The 16,946-nt window shown below is 31.8% G+C and overlaps 3 protein-coding genes across 3 annotated transcripts; 2 read left to right on the forward strand and 1 right to left on the reverse strand.

The window, feature by feature from the left end:
- The first annotated feature begins 663 nt into the window (after positions 1 to 663).
- Positions 664 to 1,797, forward strand: LOC130670416 (cyclin-T-like). Its single transcript, XM_057473817.1, has one exon. The coding sequence runs from the start codon at positions 664 to 666 to the stop codon at positions 1,795 to 1,797; it is 1,134 nt and encodes a 377-aa protein (XP_057329800.1).
- Positions 1,798 to 9,045: 7,248 nt separating this feature from the next.
- On the reverse strand, positions 9,046 to 9,948 carry LOC130670417 (cyclin-T-like). The gene has a single exon (XM_057473818.1). It carries the CDS (start codon positions 9,946 to 9,948, stop codon positions 9,046 to 9,048), a length of 903 nt encoding a protein of 300 aa, XP_057329801.1.
- Positions 9,949 to 15,004: 5,056 nt separating this feature from the next.
- LOC130670418 (cyclin-T-like) lies at positions 15,005 to 16,138 on the forward strand. Its single transcript, XM_057473820.1, has one exon. The coding sequence runs from the start codon at positions 15,005 to 15,007 to the stop codon at positions 16,136 to 16,138; it is 1,134 nt and encodes a 377-aa protein (XP_057329803.1).
- The last annotated feature ends 808 nt before the right edge of the window (positions 16,139 to 16,946 follow it).

Below are 16,946 nucleotides of genomic sequence, written 5' to 3' on the forward strand. Positions count from 1 at the left end.
GGAACTCAAATATTAATTTTTCCTGTATAAACAATAAATTTTAATATTTATTCTATAGTTATTTGCGTTTGAATTACAAGTTAAAGAATTACTATTTAGAATGATAATATTTACTAATGATTTTATCATTATATTATTTGTCGGCTCTTAATGTACACAGTTTATTTATTTCCGTGTACTTTAATTTTCAGAAAATTTTAAATTCATTATTTGAGACTTCCACATAAATATTCAATTACGTACTTAAATATTCGCCATCAGGTCTTGAGTTGTTCACAGAAAAATTAATTACGTTCACACCTGAATATTCAAACCCTAATGACCATAATATTTTGAGTCATTAGTCTAATGACCTTTTCTACCTCAGGTAAATTTCTTCAGCCCCAAACTATTAGTTTCTAATTACCCCCATATCCATTGTTGTGACAATTGCACTAGGACAAAATCTTAAACTGCTTTGTTATAAAATCCTATAAATATCAGAGTCTTGTCAATATTTTTTCACTTTATTCTCGAACTCCATACCCGACAGTTCGTCTGAGAATATATTAAAATTTACGGAAAAAACAAAATTGTGTTATTTCAAAGTGCGTAAGCTGTTTCAGTATAAAGTACGAAAGTTAACAGTGAAGTTCGATAGATCCTGAAAAATTTTGTATAAAAATGGCGCAAAAGTGGTATTTGAACAAAGAAGAGCTGAAGAACTCTCCAAGCTTCAAGGATGGTATCAGCGCGGAGAAGGAATTAGACTATAAACAACAAGCCGCTTACTTAATAAATGATTTAGGCAAGCGGCTTAAATTATCAGAAGTTTGTGTACATACTGCCATAGTGTACATGCGCAGATTTTTCATTCACCATTCATTGGCCAAGTTTCATCGTTATGAAGTTGCAACGGCGGCAATTTTTGTGGCGGCAAAGGTTGAAGAAGAGCCACAAAAATCGAAGGAGGTAATAAGTGCTCTTCATATCTGTTTGAAGAAAACCAGGGATCAACAACTGGACACTACGACTGCCGAGTTCCAGGAGAATGTCAAAGCACTCATAGTAAATGAGCGTATTCTTCTAGCAACACTGGGATTTAAGATGGGAGTTAATCACCCTCATCATTACATCACGGAATTCTGCAGAGAAATAAAAGCTTGCAAACAACTATGCAAGATTTTTCTGCAGATGGCGAACTACACGTTACAGATGACATCAATGTGCCTGAAGTACAAACCGGCAGTTGTGGCGTCGTATTGTATTTATTTCACCATCCAATCGTCGCAGTGGAAGATTCCCGAAATCATAGATGGGAATCTTTGGTTTTGGCTGCTCGATACAAAAGTGACCTTCGATCTGCTGATAAAGATGGACAGGGAATTCAAAGAAGTCTTAAATAAACTGTCACCGAAAATACAAAAACGCGTGATGTGTTTATTTAAAAATCCACCTGTCCGAATTAACTCAATGAATCGGATTGTGACAAGCTCCAGTTCATCGGCTCAAGAAAGTGTTTCCACTAAAACTGAATTGAAGCAATCAAGTTCTCGGCAGAAAATCAGCTATCAGGAGTATCGTGATAGACTGATGAAGAAAAAATGTGCGGATTCAGATGGGTCCTCGACATCTTTACCTCAAGCTGCTGGAGAAGTACAAGAGAATTCGGTTGGAAGTACCTGTCAATTTGCACCAGCAACTGCAAAGAGTCAGGAAATAACAATCGAAGTCCTAGATGACTACATCCGTAAGCGTGAGAGTTGTCATGATATGGGCAGCATTTATTGTTCTTCTAAAAAACGTAAGCTAGAATAGTTTCAATAAGAGTTTTTAATAATAATTGTAATTTTTTGTAAATAATTTTTCATGACACGGTAATTTATTACTATAAAATATTATTTTAGTTTTTATTATTTTTATAAATTAAATATTGAGTATAAGTTTTAATTGTATAAATGAATCATGATTATATTTTAAAAATGTACATTTTATTTAATAATTTTAATATATTTTTTGTAAATAATGAAATAATAATGTAATTAAAATTAATGATAATGTACCATAGGCTCAATCTTAATTTTTAAAAAATAAAATATTGAAAAAACGAATTCCTCACTCTTTATTATTTATCAATAAATTCTATTTTAATATAGTTAATTATTTTATATAAGTAATTTAATTTTAAGACTAATAATTAATTCCCCAAATTTGTAATCATTTTAAAATCTTCTAAATACACAGAATAACTACAAAAAATTAAATTCAAAATATAACTTTCTAATTTAAAAAAATAAAAATTACTCCGGATAAAAAATTTAAAAAAAAAAATACGATCCTGAAATTAGCAGATAATTCAAAATGTTCTAATTTTTTTTTCAACAATTTAATTAGAAAAATAAAAAAAAAATAAAACAATAAAAATACGCACATGTATCAAGTTTAAAAAAACCATAGGTGTAATTTTTTTAAATGTAATGTTTAAAAAAAAATCCAAAAATTATTAGACCTCGGCTAATTTTAGTGTCATAAAATTTTTTTTTAAGTTGAAAAAAAAAGTAATTATCTAATAATTTCCTTAACAAATATAAGGTAAAAGAGCCAGTTATTGACCCTGGCCTAGTTTCTGACCTTTGTAACTTTTTTCTTACTTACTTAACCCGTTGAGAACACACGGGGTCCAGCGGGGTCTTTTTAGATTTAAAAATGCTTCAATATTTGTCTGGAGTCCATTGGACCCTATGTGTCCTCAACGGGTTAAAAAACTATAACTTCAAAAAGAAAATCAATTTTTTCTTAATTTATTGTAATTTATTCTGAGCCTAATTAATGGCAATTTAAAAAACATAGCAAATATCAACTAAATAAGAACAAATATTTTAGCCATAAGCGGCTGAGGAAGCGATTTTTAAGTGGAGTCTAAACAGTTTAGGTTAGGAGGATAGATAGACAAATCATAAACTAGTCGATAGAATAATTGTTTTTCTCATTAAATTAAATTTTACATTAATTGTTATAATATAACCCCAACCAGCACTCTAAAAAAGTCAGAAACTGGGCCCCTAACCTTAGTAATTTTTCTATAAATTATAACCAAAAAATACCGTAAAATTCTCTCAGTTTAGATTGAAAAATTATAATAATTTTATTTATGATACTGAAGTTAGCAGACGTCTAATAATTCTTTGTTTTTTTTTAGGCGATAAACCATAACAAAAAAATATTTTTAAAAATTGCACCTGTATTTTTTAAAATTTTCTAAATGTGCATATTTTGATTTTATTTTTTTACAATTGATTTATTGAAAAATAACAATTCAATAGTTATTGGCGTAACTAGTAAGGTAAGTGATTCATAATGTGTCAGCGCGATGCGTTTAGCACGAGTCGCAGGTGCGCAGGCACGAGCGAAGCGAGTGCATACTGCGCATAGTCCATCGGCTGAAGAGGAGGTCCCGTAAACATTTTTTTGGGCACCGGGTAAATCCAACTGTATCTTATGTATTTGGGGCCAAGTATCACGAAAATCGGGTCCATTTTGTTCAAAAGTGGTGCAAACAATTGTTTATAACAATTTAATTGTTTAAATCAAAAAAACTCCCGAACGGCTGGTTTGTTGGTGCAGTGTAGAGGAAAAAAATGTTCAGAATAAAAAAATACACAAAAAAGGTATCATGTGTTTTCTTTGCATCTCAAATATTTCGCGAGATATAATAAAAAAACGAGCCGGCGCTCGGACTTCTCCCTCGCGCACTGCCTATGCGCGAGCTCTCTCTCCGCCAAATCGCGTCAGATGCTGGATAGGCCGGAATTTTTCTAAGTTTTTTAAATTAAAAATCATAGAAAAATAAAAAAAAAATCGATTAATTGTCGATAATACCAATCGACAGCATTTTTTCTGAAACGAATTTTTGTCGTATCGTCAAAAGACGTTTTTTTTTTTGTTCACGAATGTTATAAACAAATGGATTTTTTCAAAGTCTAGATTGGGATAAAAAAATCGATAAAATGTTGATACTACCAATCGACAGCATTTTTTATGACACAAATTTCTGTTGTATCCACAAAAGACGTTTTTTGGTATTATCGACATTTTTTCGATTTTTTGAACCCAATCTGGACTTTGAAAAAATCCATTTGTTTATAACATTTGTGAACAAAAAAAAAACGTCTTTTGACGATACGACAAAAATTCGTTTCAGAAAAAATGCTGTCGATTGGTAGTATCAACATTTTATCGATTTTTTTATCCCAATCTAGACTGAAAAAATCCATTTGTTTATAACATTTGTGAACAAAAAAAAAAACTTCTTTTGACGATACGACAAAAATTCGTTTCAGAAAAAATGCTGTCGATTGGTAGTATCAACATTTTATCGATTTTTTTATTCCAATCTAGACTTTGAAAAAATCCACTTGTTTATAACATTTGTGAACAAAAAAAAAAACGTCTCTTGACGATACGACAAAAATTCGTTTCAGAAAAAATGCTGTCGATTGGTAGTATCAACAATTAATCGATTTTTTTTTTTATTTTTCTATGATTTTTAATGTAAAAAACATTTTTTTTCCTCTACACTGCCCCAACAAACCAGCCGTTCGGGAGTTATTTTGATTTAAACAATTAAATTGTTATAAACAATTGTTTGCACCACTTTTGAACAAAATGGACCCGATTTTCGTGATCCTTGGCCCAAAATACATAAGATACAGTTGGATTTACCCGGTGCCAACAAAATGTTTACGGGACCTCCTCTTCAGCCGATGGACTATAACGAAGTAATAGGGGAACCTGGGGCATGAAGGCCCCCCTTAAAAATTTAGTAATTTTTTTTCTTTCATTTTCGGTCAAATCATGTTATTTTTGATATTTTAAGCTGATCGGCGATATCTGGGGCATAATGGACCACCTGAAAAAAAATTTTCTACAAAAAAATTTTTTTTTTTCTAAACTAAAATGAATTTGAAAAATTTACCAATTAAAGCTCTTTTAGGTCAATGCACTAAAAAAAAATTCGCGAAGTGTTTAACAGTTTAATATAAATTCATTGAAATGTTGAAACTCCGGACAGGAGTGAGTTGGGAATGACATAAAATCCACATCACTCCGAGATCACTTCGCTAAAAAAACTCCCAAATTCCCCGTAAAAAAAATTTTTTTTTGTAATAGAATTTTTCATACAATCTATCACTAAAACTATATTTCTATACTATCTTTGTGTATTCATCAGGAATTCATCTGAAATTCATATATTTGTGTCAAAATCTTACTTCCACATGATATTCAGCGGATCACCTGTGGAATACCGCAACTTTTTTACACGGGCAATTTTTTAAGTTCATTTTTTACTTAAAAAGACTTGAAGATTGGGGGTGTATGCAGCCAGTTTACCGGGTATGGTCAAGATGGACCAGGGTTCGGATCTCCCGAATCTCCGTCGGGAAACCCACACGGAAAAATTATATATCCGTATATATTCGGGCAAATCTGAATATATGCCGCATATATAATTTTTCCGTGTGGGAAGATTGGTGGTAAAATTTGAGTTGCGGTTAATCAGAAAAAATAGTGAAAGAGTTACATGAAATTTTGTTAAAAGTTACTTTACTCTTAAAATTCTCTTTATTTATCATTTTAGTTATTACATGTTTGTTGTTACATAGTTTATGTTTCTTAAGTTATATTATTTTGTACCCGTTTGCTCGCAAACTTTACAAAGTTTGTTGATATGTTTTAATTTTGTGTTTTTATATTTATTTAGTGTTTGTGTTTCATTTTGGCTAAAAAATTTTGTTAAAAAAAATCCCTTTATGTTAGAAGTTAGTTCTGAAAAAAATAACAACAATAATAGTCGCATCGGTATTGGCGACCCAATGAGAACTTATTTAGCAGTGGAGGAAAAATTTTCTCATCTGTGAGTGGCTCGCAATTACCGATGCAAAGTAATCAGAAAAATAACTGCGTCGGTATCCGCGAGCCAATTGAATTTTTTTTAAAGAGAGGGGAAATTTTCTCACCTGTGAGTGGCTCGCAGTTACCGATACAAAATAATAACAATAGTAATTGCGTCGGTATCTGCGATTCAATGACAATGTAATCAAAGTCACGAGAAAAATTTTGTATAATTTTCGGTGGCCTATAAAAATTATATGGAATTTTTCGGTGATAAAAATTTTGACACTCGATGATTTTCTTTGACATCTTGGGTACTCAAGTGTAATTAATTTACTTACAGGAATAATAAAATAAAATAATTTTAACTTTTCAATCTACACTTAGAGAATTTTACGGTATTTTTCATGTAATATTTTATAGAAAAATTACTATACGTATTGTATAGCATGACGGCATTATAAAATTTGTAATTTTGACAAAGCAACATATTTAAATTTATTTTAAAAATTTTTACTGACTACATCGCAATTTATTATACTGAATTAGAGTATTGAGTATAAAATGAAAGCAACAAATGAAAAAAAAATAGGTCTGTCAGTTGACCCTGCGGGCCAGCCCCAAAACTTCCCGCTGTTTTCGAGCTCAAGAACCTCGAAAACATTATTGTGAATACATTTTCGAGCTCGAAAATACGTTTGTATGCTGATGTTTTCGAAAAAAAACGTTTTTCACCATTTTTTCTCCAACGATATCTCTCAAACGAATAAACCGATTGAGACGGTTGAGGTGGCAATCGACGCGTTTTATCAAGTTCTAAAGCTGATCAAATTTTGAATTCGATTTATCGAGTTGTTTTTGAGATATTTCAGAAAAAATAAAAATTTTTTTTTTTAATTCTTTCGACAACGGTTTCTTTTGAACGAATAAACCGATTTTGATGGTTGAAGTGGCATCCGACGCGGCTTATAAAGCTCTAGAGCCCAGTTCATTTTGGAATCAATCTATGGAGCACATTAAAAGTTATCCAAAAAAAACATTTTTGAAAAAATTTTATTTTTGGAATATCTCTGAACGAGCCCTACCGATCAAGCTCAATTTTCTCACGGCTTCAAGATATTGACAATCCGCGTCGAATGACACCTTAAAGTTCAAAAGCGGTTCATCCGTTCAAAAGATACAGGTATTTACATACGTACGTACGTACGTACATACATACACTCGGATATGATCTTGAAATAAGTCAGAATAGCTTCCTAGGACCTCAAAACGTCGACATCTGATGGAAATTCGATTTTCGTAAATCGGACAGAAACCAATAACTTCCCGAATTTTTGAAAATTTACAATTTTCTTAGCGGGAAGTTAAAAATTCATAATTTTCAAAATATATTTCGATATTTTTTGTCTGCTTCCACTAATAAACCGATTTTTCTCTTCCCGACCTCAAAAATTCAAGAATTTTATATCAATAAAGTTTCTATTTATTTATTTTAATAATTCTAATTTTTAAGAATTATGAAAATCTGAATTTTCAAATTACGGCTTTCTTTTCAGTCCTAAGAAAAAATAATAAGAGACATTTTTTTTTTTTTTAATTAAATTCTGAACAACTTTTACTCGAAAAATTTGTTTATACGGCCAATATTTTCACCGTAATTCTAAAATTAATATTCATATGAATAATTCAAATTTTTGATAATTGTGGAAATCTTAATTTTGAAATTACGGTTTTCTTTTTAGTCCTAAGAAAAAATAATAAAAGACATTTTTTTTTTTTTTAATTAAATTCTGAACAACTTTTACTCGAAAAATTTGTTTATACGGCCAATATTTTCACCGTAATTCTAAAATTAATATTCATATGAATAATTCAAATTTTTGATAATTGTGGAAATCTTAATTTTGAAATTACGGTTTTCTTTTTAGTCCTAAGAAAAAATAATAAGAGACATTTTTTTTTTTAATTAAATTTTCTAGGACTTTTGCTTAAAAAATTTTTTTCAACAACCAATATTTTTTCCGTAATTTCAAAAATTTGACACCAGTATTTATTATTGCTTGATTTTAAATTAAAGCAAAAATCTTGGCCCTATTTATGACACTGAAAGTAGCCGACGTCTAATTTTTGAATTTTTTTTTCAAACATGACATTTTAAAAAATTGCACCTATAGTTTTTTTAATTTCATATATGAGCAATTATTTTTTTTTAATTAAATTCTTGAAAAATACATTTGAAAATTTTTAACTGTCTGCTAACTTCAGGATCATATTTTTTTTTTAAATTTTTTATTCGAAGATAATTTGTATTTTTTAAAAATAGAAAGTGATATTTTGAACTAAATTTTTGATTTTTATTCTGCATTCATTAAAAAATTTTATAAAAATTTAATTTGGAAAAATTAACTAAGTGTAAGTGCAGTAGACATCCGACAATTTTTTAATTACATCTAAAAAAATTAAATAATTAAAGTAATAAAATTTTTAAAAAATGCATCTACTGAATTTCGAATTGTCTAAATATGAATTTTTCATTTTATTTTGTAAACATTTTAATTTATTATTTCAAAGTTTGAAAAATTGTCAGATGTTCGCTAACTTTACTGTCATAAAAATTAATTATTACTCTTAAAATAAAATTACTTATATAAAATAATTAATTATATTAAAATCAAAACAAAAAGAGGATTTCGTTTTATTAATATTTTATTTTTCAAAAGACATGATTAAGTCTATGGTGCATTATCATTAATTTTAATTACATTATTATTTAATTATTTACAAAAAATATATTAAACTTATTAAATAAAAAGTAAATTTTTAAAATATAATTTACTATTTTACTATTTACTATTTACATAAAAAACTTAATATTTAATTTATGAAAATAATAAAACCTACATTAATATTTTACAATAAAAAATAACTGGATGATAAATAATTATGTACAAAAAAGTAAAAAATTATTGAAACTACAAAAGCTTACGTCTCTTAGCAGAACACAAAATACTGCCCATGTCGTAATTATTTTGATGCTTACGGCTGTGGTCCAGATCCGCTTCAGTTGAGGGTACAAGCTGGCAGGTACTTCCAATGAAATTATCCTGAACTTCTACATCAGGAGGTGAAGAAGTCGATGATCCATCTGATTCAGATTTTTTCTTCATCAGTCTATCACCGATACTCGTGATAGCTGATTTTTCGTCGGGTCCTTGGCTTCTCGACTTCAGGGTTACCGGAAACAATTTCTGGATCCGATGAACTGGGGGTCGTCGCTATCCGATTCACTGCAGTCACTTTGACCGATGAATTTTTAAATAATCCCATCACCCAGTTTTTTATCCTGGGTGACATTTTATCTAAAACCGCTTTGAACTCCCTGTCCATCTTAATCAGTAAATCGAAGGTCACTTTGGTGTCGAGGAGCCAAAACCAAAGATTCCCGTCTATGACTTGGGGAATCTTCCACTGCGATGATTGGATGGTGAAATAAATACAGAATGACGCCACAACTGCCGGTTTATATTTCACGCACATTGACGTCATCTGTAAAGTGTAATTAGCCATCTGCAGGAAAATCTTGCATAATTCCTTGCAAGCTTTTATTTCCCCACAGAATTTCTTGATGTAATGATGAGGGTGACTAACCCCCATCTTGAATCCAAGTGTTCCCAGAAGAAGTTGCTCATTTGAAGTTAGTGCCTTGACCTTCTCCTGGTTCTCGGCAAAAGTAGTGTCCAGTTGGTGAGCTTCGTATTTGTTAAGGCAGACATGAAGAGCGCTGATGACCGCCTGCGATTTTTGTGGCTCTTCTTCCACCTTTGCCGCCAGAAAAATCGCTGCCGTGGCAATTTCATACCGGTGAAACTTGGCTAATGAATGGTGAATAAAGAATCTGTGCATGTACACAATGGCAGTGTGCACACAGACTTCTGACAACTTTAGCCGCTTGCCCAAATCAGTTATAAGGTAAGCGGCTTGTTGTTTGTGATCTCGCTCCTTCTCCGCGCTGATGCCATCCTTGAAACTAGGAGAGTTCTTCAACTCTTCTTTGCTGAAATACCAATTTTGAGCCATTTTTATTCACAATTTTTCACTGTTAATTTAACTTCACTGGAAACTTTCTTACTCTGCACTGGAACAGCTTAAGCACTTTGAAATAACACAATTTGGTTTTTTCCGTAACTTTTGAAATATTCTCAGACGAACTGTTGGGTATGAAGTTCGAGAATAAAGTGAGGAAATATTGACAAGACACTAAAATTTAAGGGATTTTATAACAAAAGAAATTGTCACAACAATGGGTATGGGGGTAATTAAAAAGTAATAGTTTGGGGCTGAAGAAATGTACCTGATGTAATTAGGAAAAGGTAATTAGACTTAGAACTCACAATATTATGGTCATTAAGGTCTGCATATTCACGTGTGAACGTAATTACTATTCCTGTGAAAGACCAAATGGCAAATAATTAAGTTTGTCATTATATATTTATGCCGAAGTCTCAAATAATAGATTTAAAATTTTCTGAAAATTAAAGTATACGGAAATAAATTACCTGTGTACATTAAGAGGCGACAAATAACATAATGACGGTAATCAGTAAATAGTATCATTTTAAATAGGTATTCTTTCATTTACAATTCAAACGTAAATAATTATAAAATAAATATTAAAATTTATTGTCTATGCAGGAAAAATTAATTTTTGGAATTTAAAATTTGTAATTTGAAAATTAAAAAATTATGATGTGTATTATAAAATTTATTTTTTATATTGACATCCAGGTTTCGGGTTTTAATTTTAAACATCACCCGTGTAAAAAATTGCGAAATTTCGCCGGTAATTCACAGGTGATCAGCTGAATATCATGCGTAAGTCATATTTTGACACAAATATGAATTTCAGATGATTTTCGGATGAATATCAAAAGATAATATGTAAAAAAAAGTTAGTAATAGATTGTAATGATTTTATTATAAGTTGACACGTAGAATGGGAGATATTTTTTTTAAATTAGCAGTAATAGTCCATCGGCTGAAGAGGAGGTCCCGTAAACATTTTGTTGGCACCGGGTAAATCCAACTGTATCTTATGTATTTTGGGCCAATGATCACGAAAATTGGGTCCATTTTGTTCAAAAGTGGTGCAAACAATTGTTTATAACAATTTAATTGTTTAAATCAAAATAACTCCCGAACGGCTGGTTTGTTGAGGCAGTGTAGAAAAAAAAAATGTTTAGAATAAAAAAATACACAAAAAAGGTATCGTGTGTTTTTTTTGCATCTCAAATATTTCGCGAGATATAATAAAAAAACGAGCCGGCGCTCGGACCTCTCCCTCGCGCACTAGCGACTGCTTATGCGCGAGCTTTCTCTCCGCCAAATCGCGTCAGATGCTGGATGGGCCGGAATTTTTTAAATTAAAAATCATAGAAAAATAAAAAAAAAATCGATTAATTGTCGATACTACCAATCGACAGCATTTTTTCTGAAACGAATTTTTGTCGTATCGTCAAAAGACGTTTTTTTTTTTGTTCACAAATGTTATAAACAAATGGATTTTTTCAAAGTCCGAAATGGGTTCAAAAAATCGAAAAAATGTCGATACTACCAAAAAACGTTTTTTGACGATACGACAGAAATTCGTTTCATAAAAAACGCTGTCGATTGGTAGTATCGACAATTAATCGATTTTTTGAACCCAATCTGGACTTTGAAAAAATCCATTTGTTTATAACATTTGTGAACAAAAAACAAACGTCTTTTGACGATACGACAAAAATTCGTTTCAGAAAAAATGCTGTCGATTGGTAGTATCGACAATTAATCGATTTTTTTTTTTATTTTTCTATGATTTTCAATTTAAAAAACTTAGAAAAATTCCGGTCTATCCAGCATCTGACGCGATTTGGCGGAGAGAGCTCGCGCATAGGCAGTCGCTAGTGCGCGAGGAAGAGGTCCGAGCGCCGGCTCGTTTTATTATTATATCTCGCGAAATATTTGAGATGCAAAAAAAACACATGATATTTTTTTTGTGTATTTTTTTATTCTAAACATTTATTTTCCTCTACACTGCCGCAACAAACCAGCCGTTCGGGAGTTATTTTGATTTAAACAATTAAATTGTTATAAACAATTGTTTGCACCACTTTTGAACAAAATGGACCCAATTTTCGTGATCCTTGGCCCTAAATACATAAGATACAGTTGGATTTACCCGGTGCCAACAAAATGTTTACGGGACCTCCTCTTCAGCCGATGGACTATCACCACTTTACGACTGTCGCGACAAATTTGTTGCCAGGATTAGTGTTTCGTCTACGGTGCACCTGCTTGCTATAGGCACTACCGCTCAAAATTTTAATGTGACAAATAAATACCATGTAATATGAACAAAAAACTCTTTTTACTAGATATTCATTGGGACAAAACTCTGTAATAACAGAAGGCATTCACAGAATTTAAACATCTCGTCACTTAAAGAAATTTGTAAAGAAACACAAATACTTAAATAACTTTAGAATTTTACAAGATAATAATTTGTAAGATCTCGGGGAAAAACACAAGTCTCGAGAATCTTATTTTCTCAAACACTGCCTGTTTAGTTGACCCTTTAGAGTCTGACCTTGAAACCCCACTCTTCGGTCTGGCGGAGCCCGATAGAATTAGGAAGAGCGCGAAGCAAATGTGACAGGGCCGTATTATAGGGCGAAGAATTTCACCTAACCGGGAAGTAACAATTATTTTATTTTTTATTTTTAATTTATCAAATAATAAATATCAAAGGACTTAAATTCAAAGTAAGAACAATATTTGGCTTCATTATAAATATAGTTAAGTAATATTGCAATTACATAGCAATGTATAAAATTTTTTTAATTTTTCTAACCTTACTTTTGGAGACTATTTCCTCACGTCAACAATACTAACTACGGCTCTGTCGATGAACGCAGCGCGAGTTTCAAACGAGTGGAAGGGTACTCACAGGCTCACTAATACTCTCACATGTCACTCATACATGCTCACGGGACTCTACGATTCGCGCTCTCCCCACTAGTCTCAAACGGAGACGTTTCGAGATCCTCTGACTCTAAAGGATTAAATAATAGGATCAGAGAAAATTGTGTAATTTATTTAATAAAAACAAAAGTGTTGTGAAATAATGTAATTTTTGCAAGATTGCGGAAAAACTCTGGTACCTAAATCAGACGATACTTAAACCGATGAAGAACCTCGATAAAACCGGGATATTCTATGTTGATCATAGAAGAGAATGTTGGCATAGAAGCGTCTCGGGTCTTAAAACATCATACGACAGGGAAAAATCTTAACAACGTTGAGTGACAGCCCGGGTGCAGAATAGACGGAGCAGCTGGTCAAGAGGAGACTCGATCTTGCTGAAAGGAGTCGCTCACATGACGCCAGATGGGGTAAGCCCCTAGGATGGGCCCAATCGGCACTTATACCATCACCTCAGACTTGAAATTTGCAATAATTTCATGCAGGTTTTGCTCAGACAGTACGACGGAACCTTTTGGTACCCCTAGCTCTCAAAACATAATTTGTAAATTCATTCTTAATAATATATTGACAATGTTGATTTATGCCGCCTTTAACCAAAAATTTACATTATTTAAACATTTTCTTTAGTTCATATTTATTTTATATAAAAAAAAATTTCACGCATCCCGCATGCAAAAACTTCATATCTGAAAAAATATATGAATATTACAATGTGATATATTGCACAATATATAAAATAATATTTATATTTTTGCCATATTAATATATGATAATATACTGAAAAAAATATATTGATCATAAATTTATCAATATAACTTTTTTCATGTATGTTTAGCATATATATCTTGGTATATTTTATTATATATTGATATATTGTATTGAAAGTAGTATCTTTGTTAATATACAGTATGATGTATATTTTTTATACAAGTTTTCCAGTATATTGCAAAATATTTAATACTATACATATTTTTCGTACTATGGTATGTTACATAGCAAAAACCATGCATTTCAGTTTGCAATTTTCATTTCTATGCTATTAGGCAGCTTTAAAAAAATATAGGCGTGTAAAGACTATAATTTTTAATATATCGAGAAAAAAATAATTTTTTATCTATTGGAAAAATATACCATAAACCATAGATTTAAACATATAAGTTCTTCCATATACAGACAATATATCACAAATTATATGACTCAAAATATATGTAAATTTTATTATATTGTACTTTATAAATTACATATATACCATCCATATATGACAAAAATATATTGAGAATTATATGAGATTATATATATACAGAAATATAAAACATTATATGAAAAGAAATATATTATTAAAAATATATACTCCAATATATGTAAAAAACATATATTTGTGAATATATATATTTTTGCAGCCATATATTTATCACATATTCACCATATATATTTTTAACAATATATAACTTTTCCATGCGGGGAACTCAAATATTAATTTTTCCTGTATAAACAATAAATTTTAATATTTATTCTATAATTATTTGCGTTTGAATTACAAGTTAAAGAATTACTATTTAGAATGATAATATTTACTAATGACATCATCATTATATTATTTGTCGCCTCTTAATGTACACAGTTAATTTATTTCCGTGTACTTTAATTTTCAGAAAATTTCAAATTCATTATTTGAGACTTCCACATAAATATTCAATTACGAACTTAATTATTTGCCATCAGGTCTTGAGTCGTTCACAGAAAAATTAATTATATTCAAACCCTAATGACCATAATATTTTGAGTCATTAGTCTAATGACCTTTTCTACCTCAGGTAAATTTCTTCAGCCCCAAACTATTAGTTTCTAATTACCCCCATATCCATTGTTGTGACAATTGCACTAGGACAAAATCTTAAACTGCTTTGTTATAAAATCCTATAAATATCAGAGTCTTGTCAATATTTTTTCACTTTATTCTCGAACTCCATACCCGACAGTTCGTCTGAGAATATATTAAAATTTACGGAAAAAACAAAATTGTGTTATTTCAAAGTGCGTAAGCTGTTTCAGTATAAAGTACGAAAGTTTACAGTGAAGTTCGATAGATCCTGAAAAATTTTGTATAAAAATGGCGCAAAAGTGGTATTTGAACAAAGAAGAGCTGAAGAACTCTCCAAGCTTCAAGGATGGTATCAGCGCGGAGAAGGAATTAGACTATAAACAACAAGCCGCTTACTTAATAAATGATTTAGGCAAGCGGCTTAAATTATCAGAAGTTTGTGTACATACTGCCATAGTGTACATGCGCAGATTTTTCATTCACCATTCATTGGCCAAGTTTCATCGTTATGAAGTTGCAACGGCGGCAATTTTTGTGGCGGCAAAGGTTGAAGAAGAGCCACAAAAATCGAAGGAGGTAATAAGTGCTCTTCATATCTGTTTGAAGAAAACCAGGGATCAACAACTGGACACTACGACTGCCGAGTTCCAGGAGAATGTCAAAGCACTCATAGTAAATGAGCGTATTCTTCTAGCAACACTGGGATTTAAGATGGGAGTTAATCACCCTCATCATTACATCACGGAATTCTGCAGAGAAATAAAAGCTTGCAAACAACTATGCAAGATTTTTCTGCAGATGGCGAACTACACGTTACAGATGACATCAATGTGCCTGAAGTACAAACCGGCAGTTGTGGCGTCGTATTGTATTTATTTCACCATCCAATCGTCGCAGTGGAAGATTCCCGAAATCATAGATGGGAATCTTTGGTTTTGGCTGCTCGATACAAAAGTGACCTTCGATCTGCTGATAAAGATGGACAGGGAATTCAAAGAAGTCTTAAATAAACTGTCACCGAAAATACAAAAACGCGTGATGTGTTTATTTAAAAATCCACCTGTCCGAATTAACTCAATGAATCGGATTGTGACAAGCTCCAGTTCATCGGCTCAAGAAAGTGTTTCCACTAAAACTGAATTGAAGCAATCAAGTTCTCGGCAGAAAATCAGCTATCAGGAGTATCGTGATAGACTGATGAAGAAAAAATGTGCGGATTCAGATGGGTCGTCAACATCTTCACCTCAAGCTGCTGGAGAAGTACAAGAGAATTCGGTTGGAAGTACCTGTCAATTTGCACCAGCAACTGCAAAGAGTCAGGAAATAACAATCGAAGTCCTAGATGACTACATCCGTAAGCGTGAGAGTTGTCATGATATGGGCAGCATTTATTGTTCTTCTAAAAAACGTAAGCTAGAATAGTTTCAATAAGAGTTTTTAATAATAATTGTAATTTTTTGTAAATAATTTTTCATGACACGGTGTTCAGTCACGAGCTTAATCATTTTGAAAAGCTTCGTGTACTTTCGCTACGTACGGGAGCAGCCGAACTCGCTACTGACTTGAATGTCAGAATAGTGCCGGGTCACTCGCTATCTGGGCCCGACACCTGCAATTTCTTACTCATGACCGTGCCACGTTGGCATGAGAACCCGCTACCAGCCGGCCAATCAGAGAAATTGGCGGCTAACTATTTCCTGTTGGCGCGCTTTTAAGCCAATGGGAAAATTCGTTACTGCAGCCATGCTGCCACGTCACCACCGAGCAGCCATGAAGGAAGAAGACGACGTCTATTCCTAATCTACATCGAGCAGTACAAACTCAGCTATCCATCCAACCGCTTCGCTCAAAATATATCACTAGTGTGATATAAGTCTGAACCGCTTCGCTAAATCTCTGTTTAAATATTCTCAATAATTAGCTAGTATATCAAGGCTACTAATTATTGAGTATATATTGAATTGTTGCTCGCGTCTTATTAATTATAAATTAATTGTCGCGTTATTAACCGCTACCGACCACGTGTCGAATTTATACGCGTATTCGTTTACAGTCGCATTCGCTATCGCGTATCTTGTAGTTGCATTCGCTATTTTTCTCATAGTTTTAGTGTACATATTGTTTAATAAAGATCTATTCTTTTATCTGTAATTTGTGTTAATTGTTAGTTATTGAATTAACCACACCTACACCAGAATCCCACAGAGCATTCGCTCATTATACACACGGT

Source organism: Microplitis mediator, chromosome 6, assembly GCF_029852145.1.
Source record: "Microplitis mediator isolate UGA2020A chromosome 6, iyMicMedi2.1, whole genome shotgun sequence".
In the NCBI taxonomy this organism is placed as follows: Eukaryota; Metazoa; Arthropoda; class Insecta; order Hymenoptera; family Braconidae; genus Microplitis; species Microplitis mediator.

Excerpts from the sequence above, each read along its gene's own strand:
- LOC130670416 (XM_057473817.1), top strand. The coding sequence starts at position 664 with ATGGCGCAAAAGTGGTATTTGAACAAAGAAGAGCTGAAGAACTCTCCA.
- LOC130670417 (XM_057473818.1), bottom strand. The coding sequence starts at position 9,948 with ATGGCTCAAAATTGGTATTTCAGCAAAGAAGAGTTGAAGAACTCTCCT.
- LOC130670418 (XM_057473820.1), top strand. The coding sequence starts at position 15,005 with ATGGCGCAAAAGTGGTATTTGAACAAAGAAGAGCTGAAGAACTCTCCA.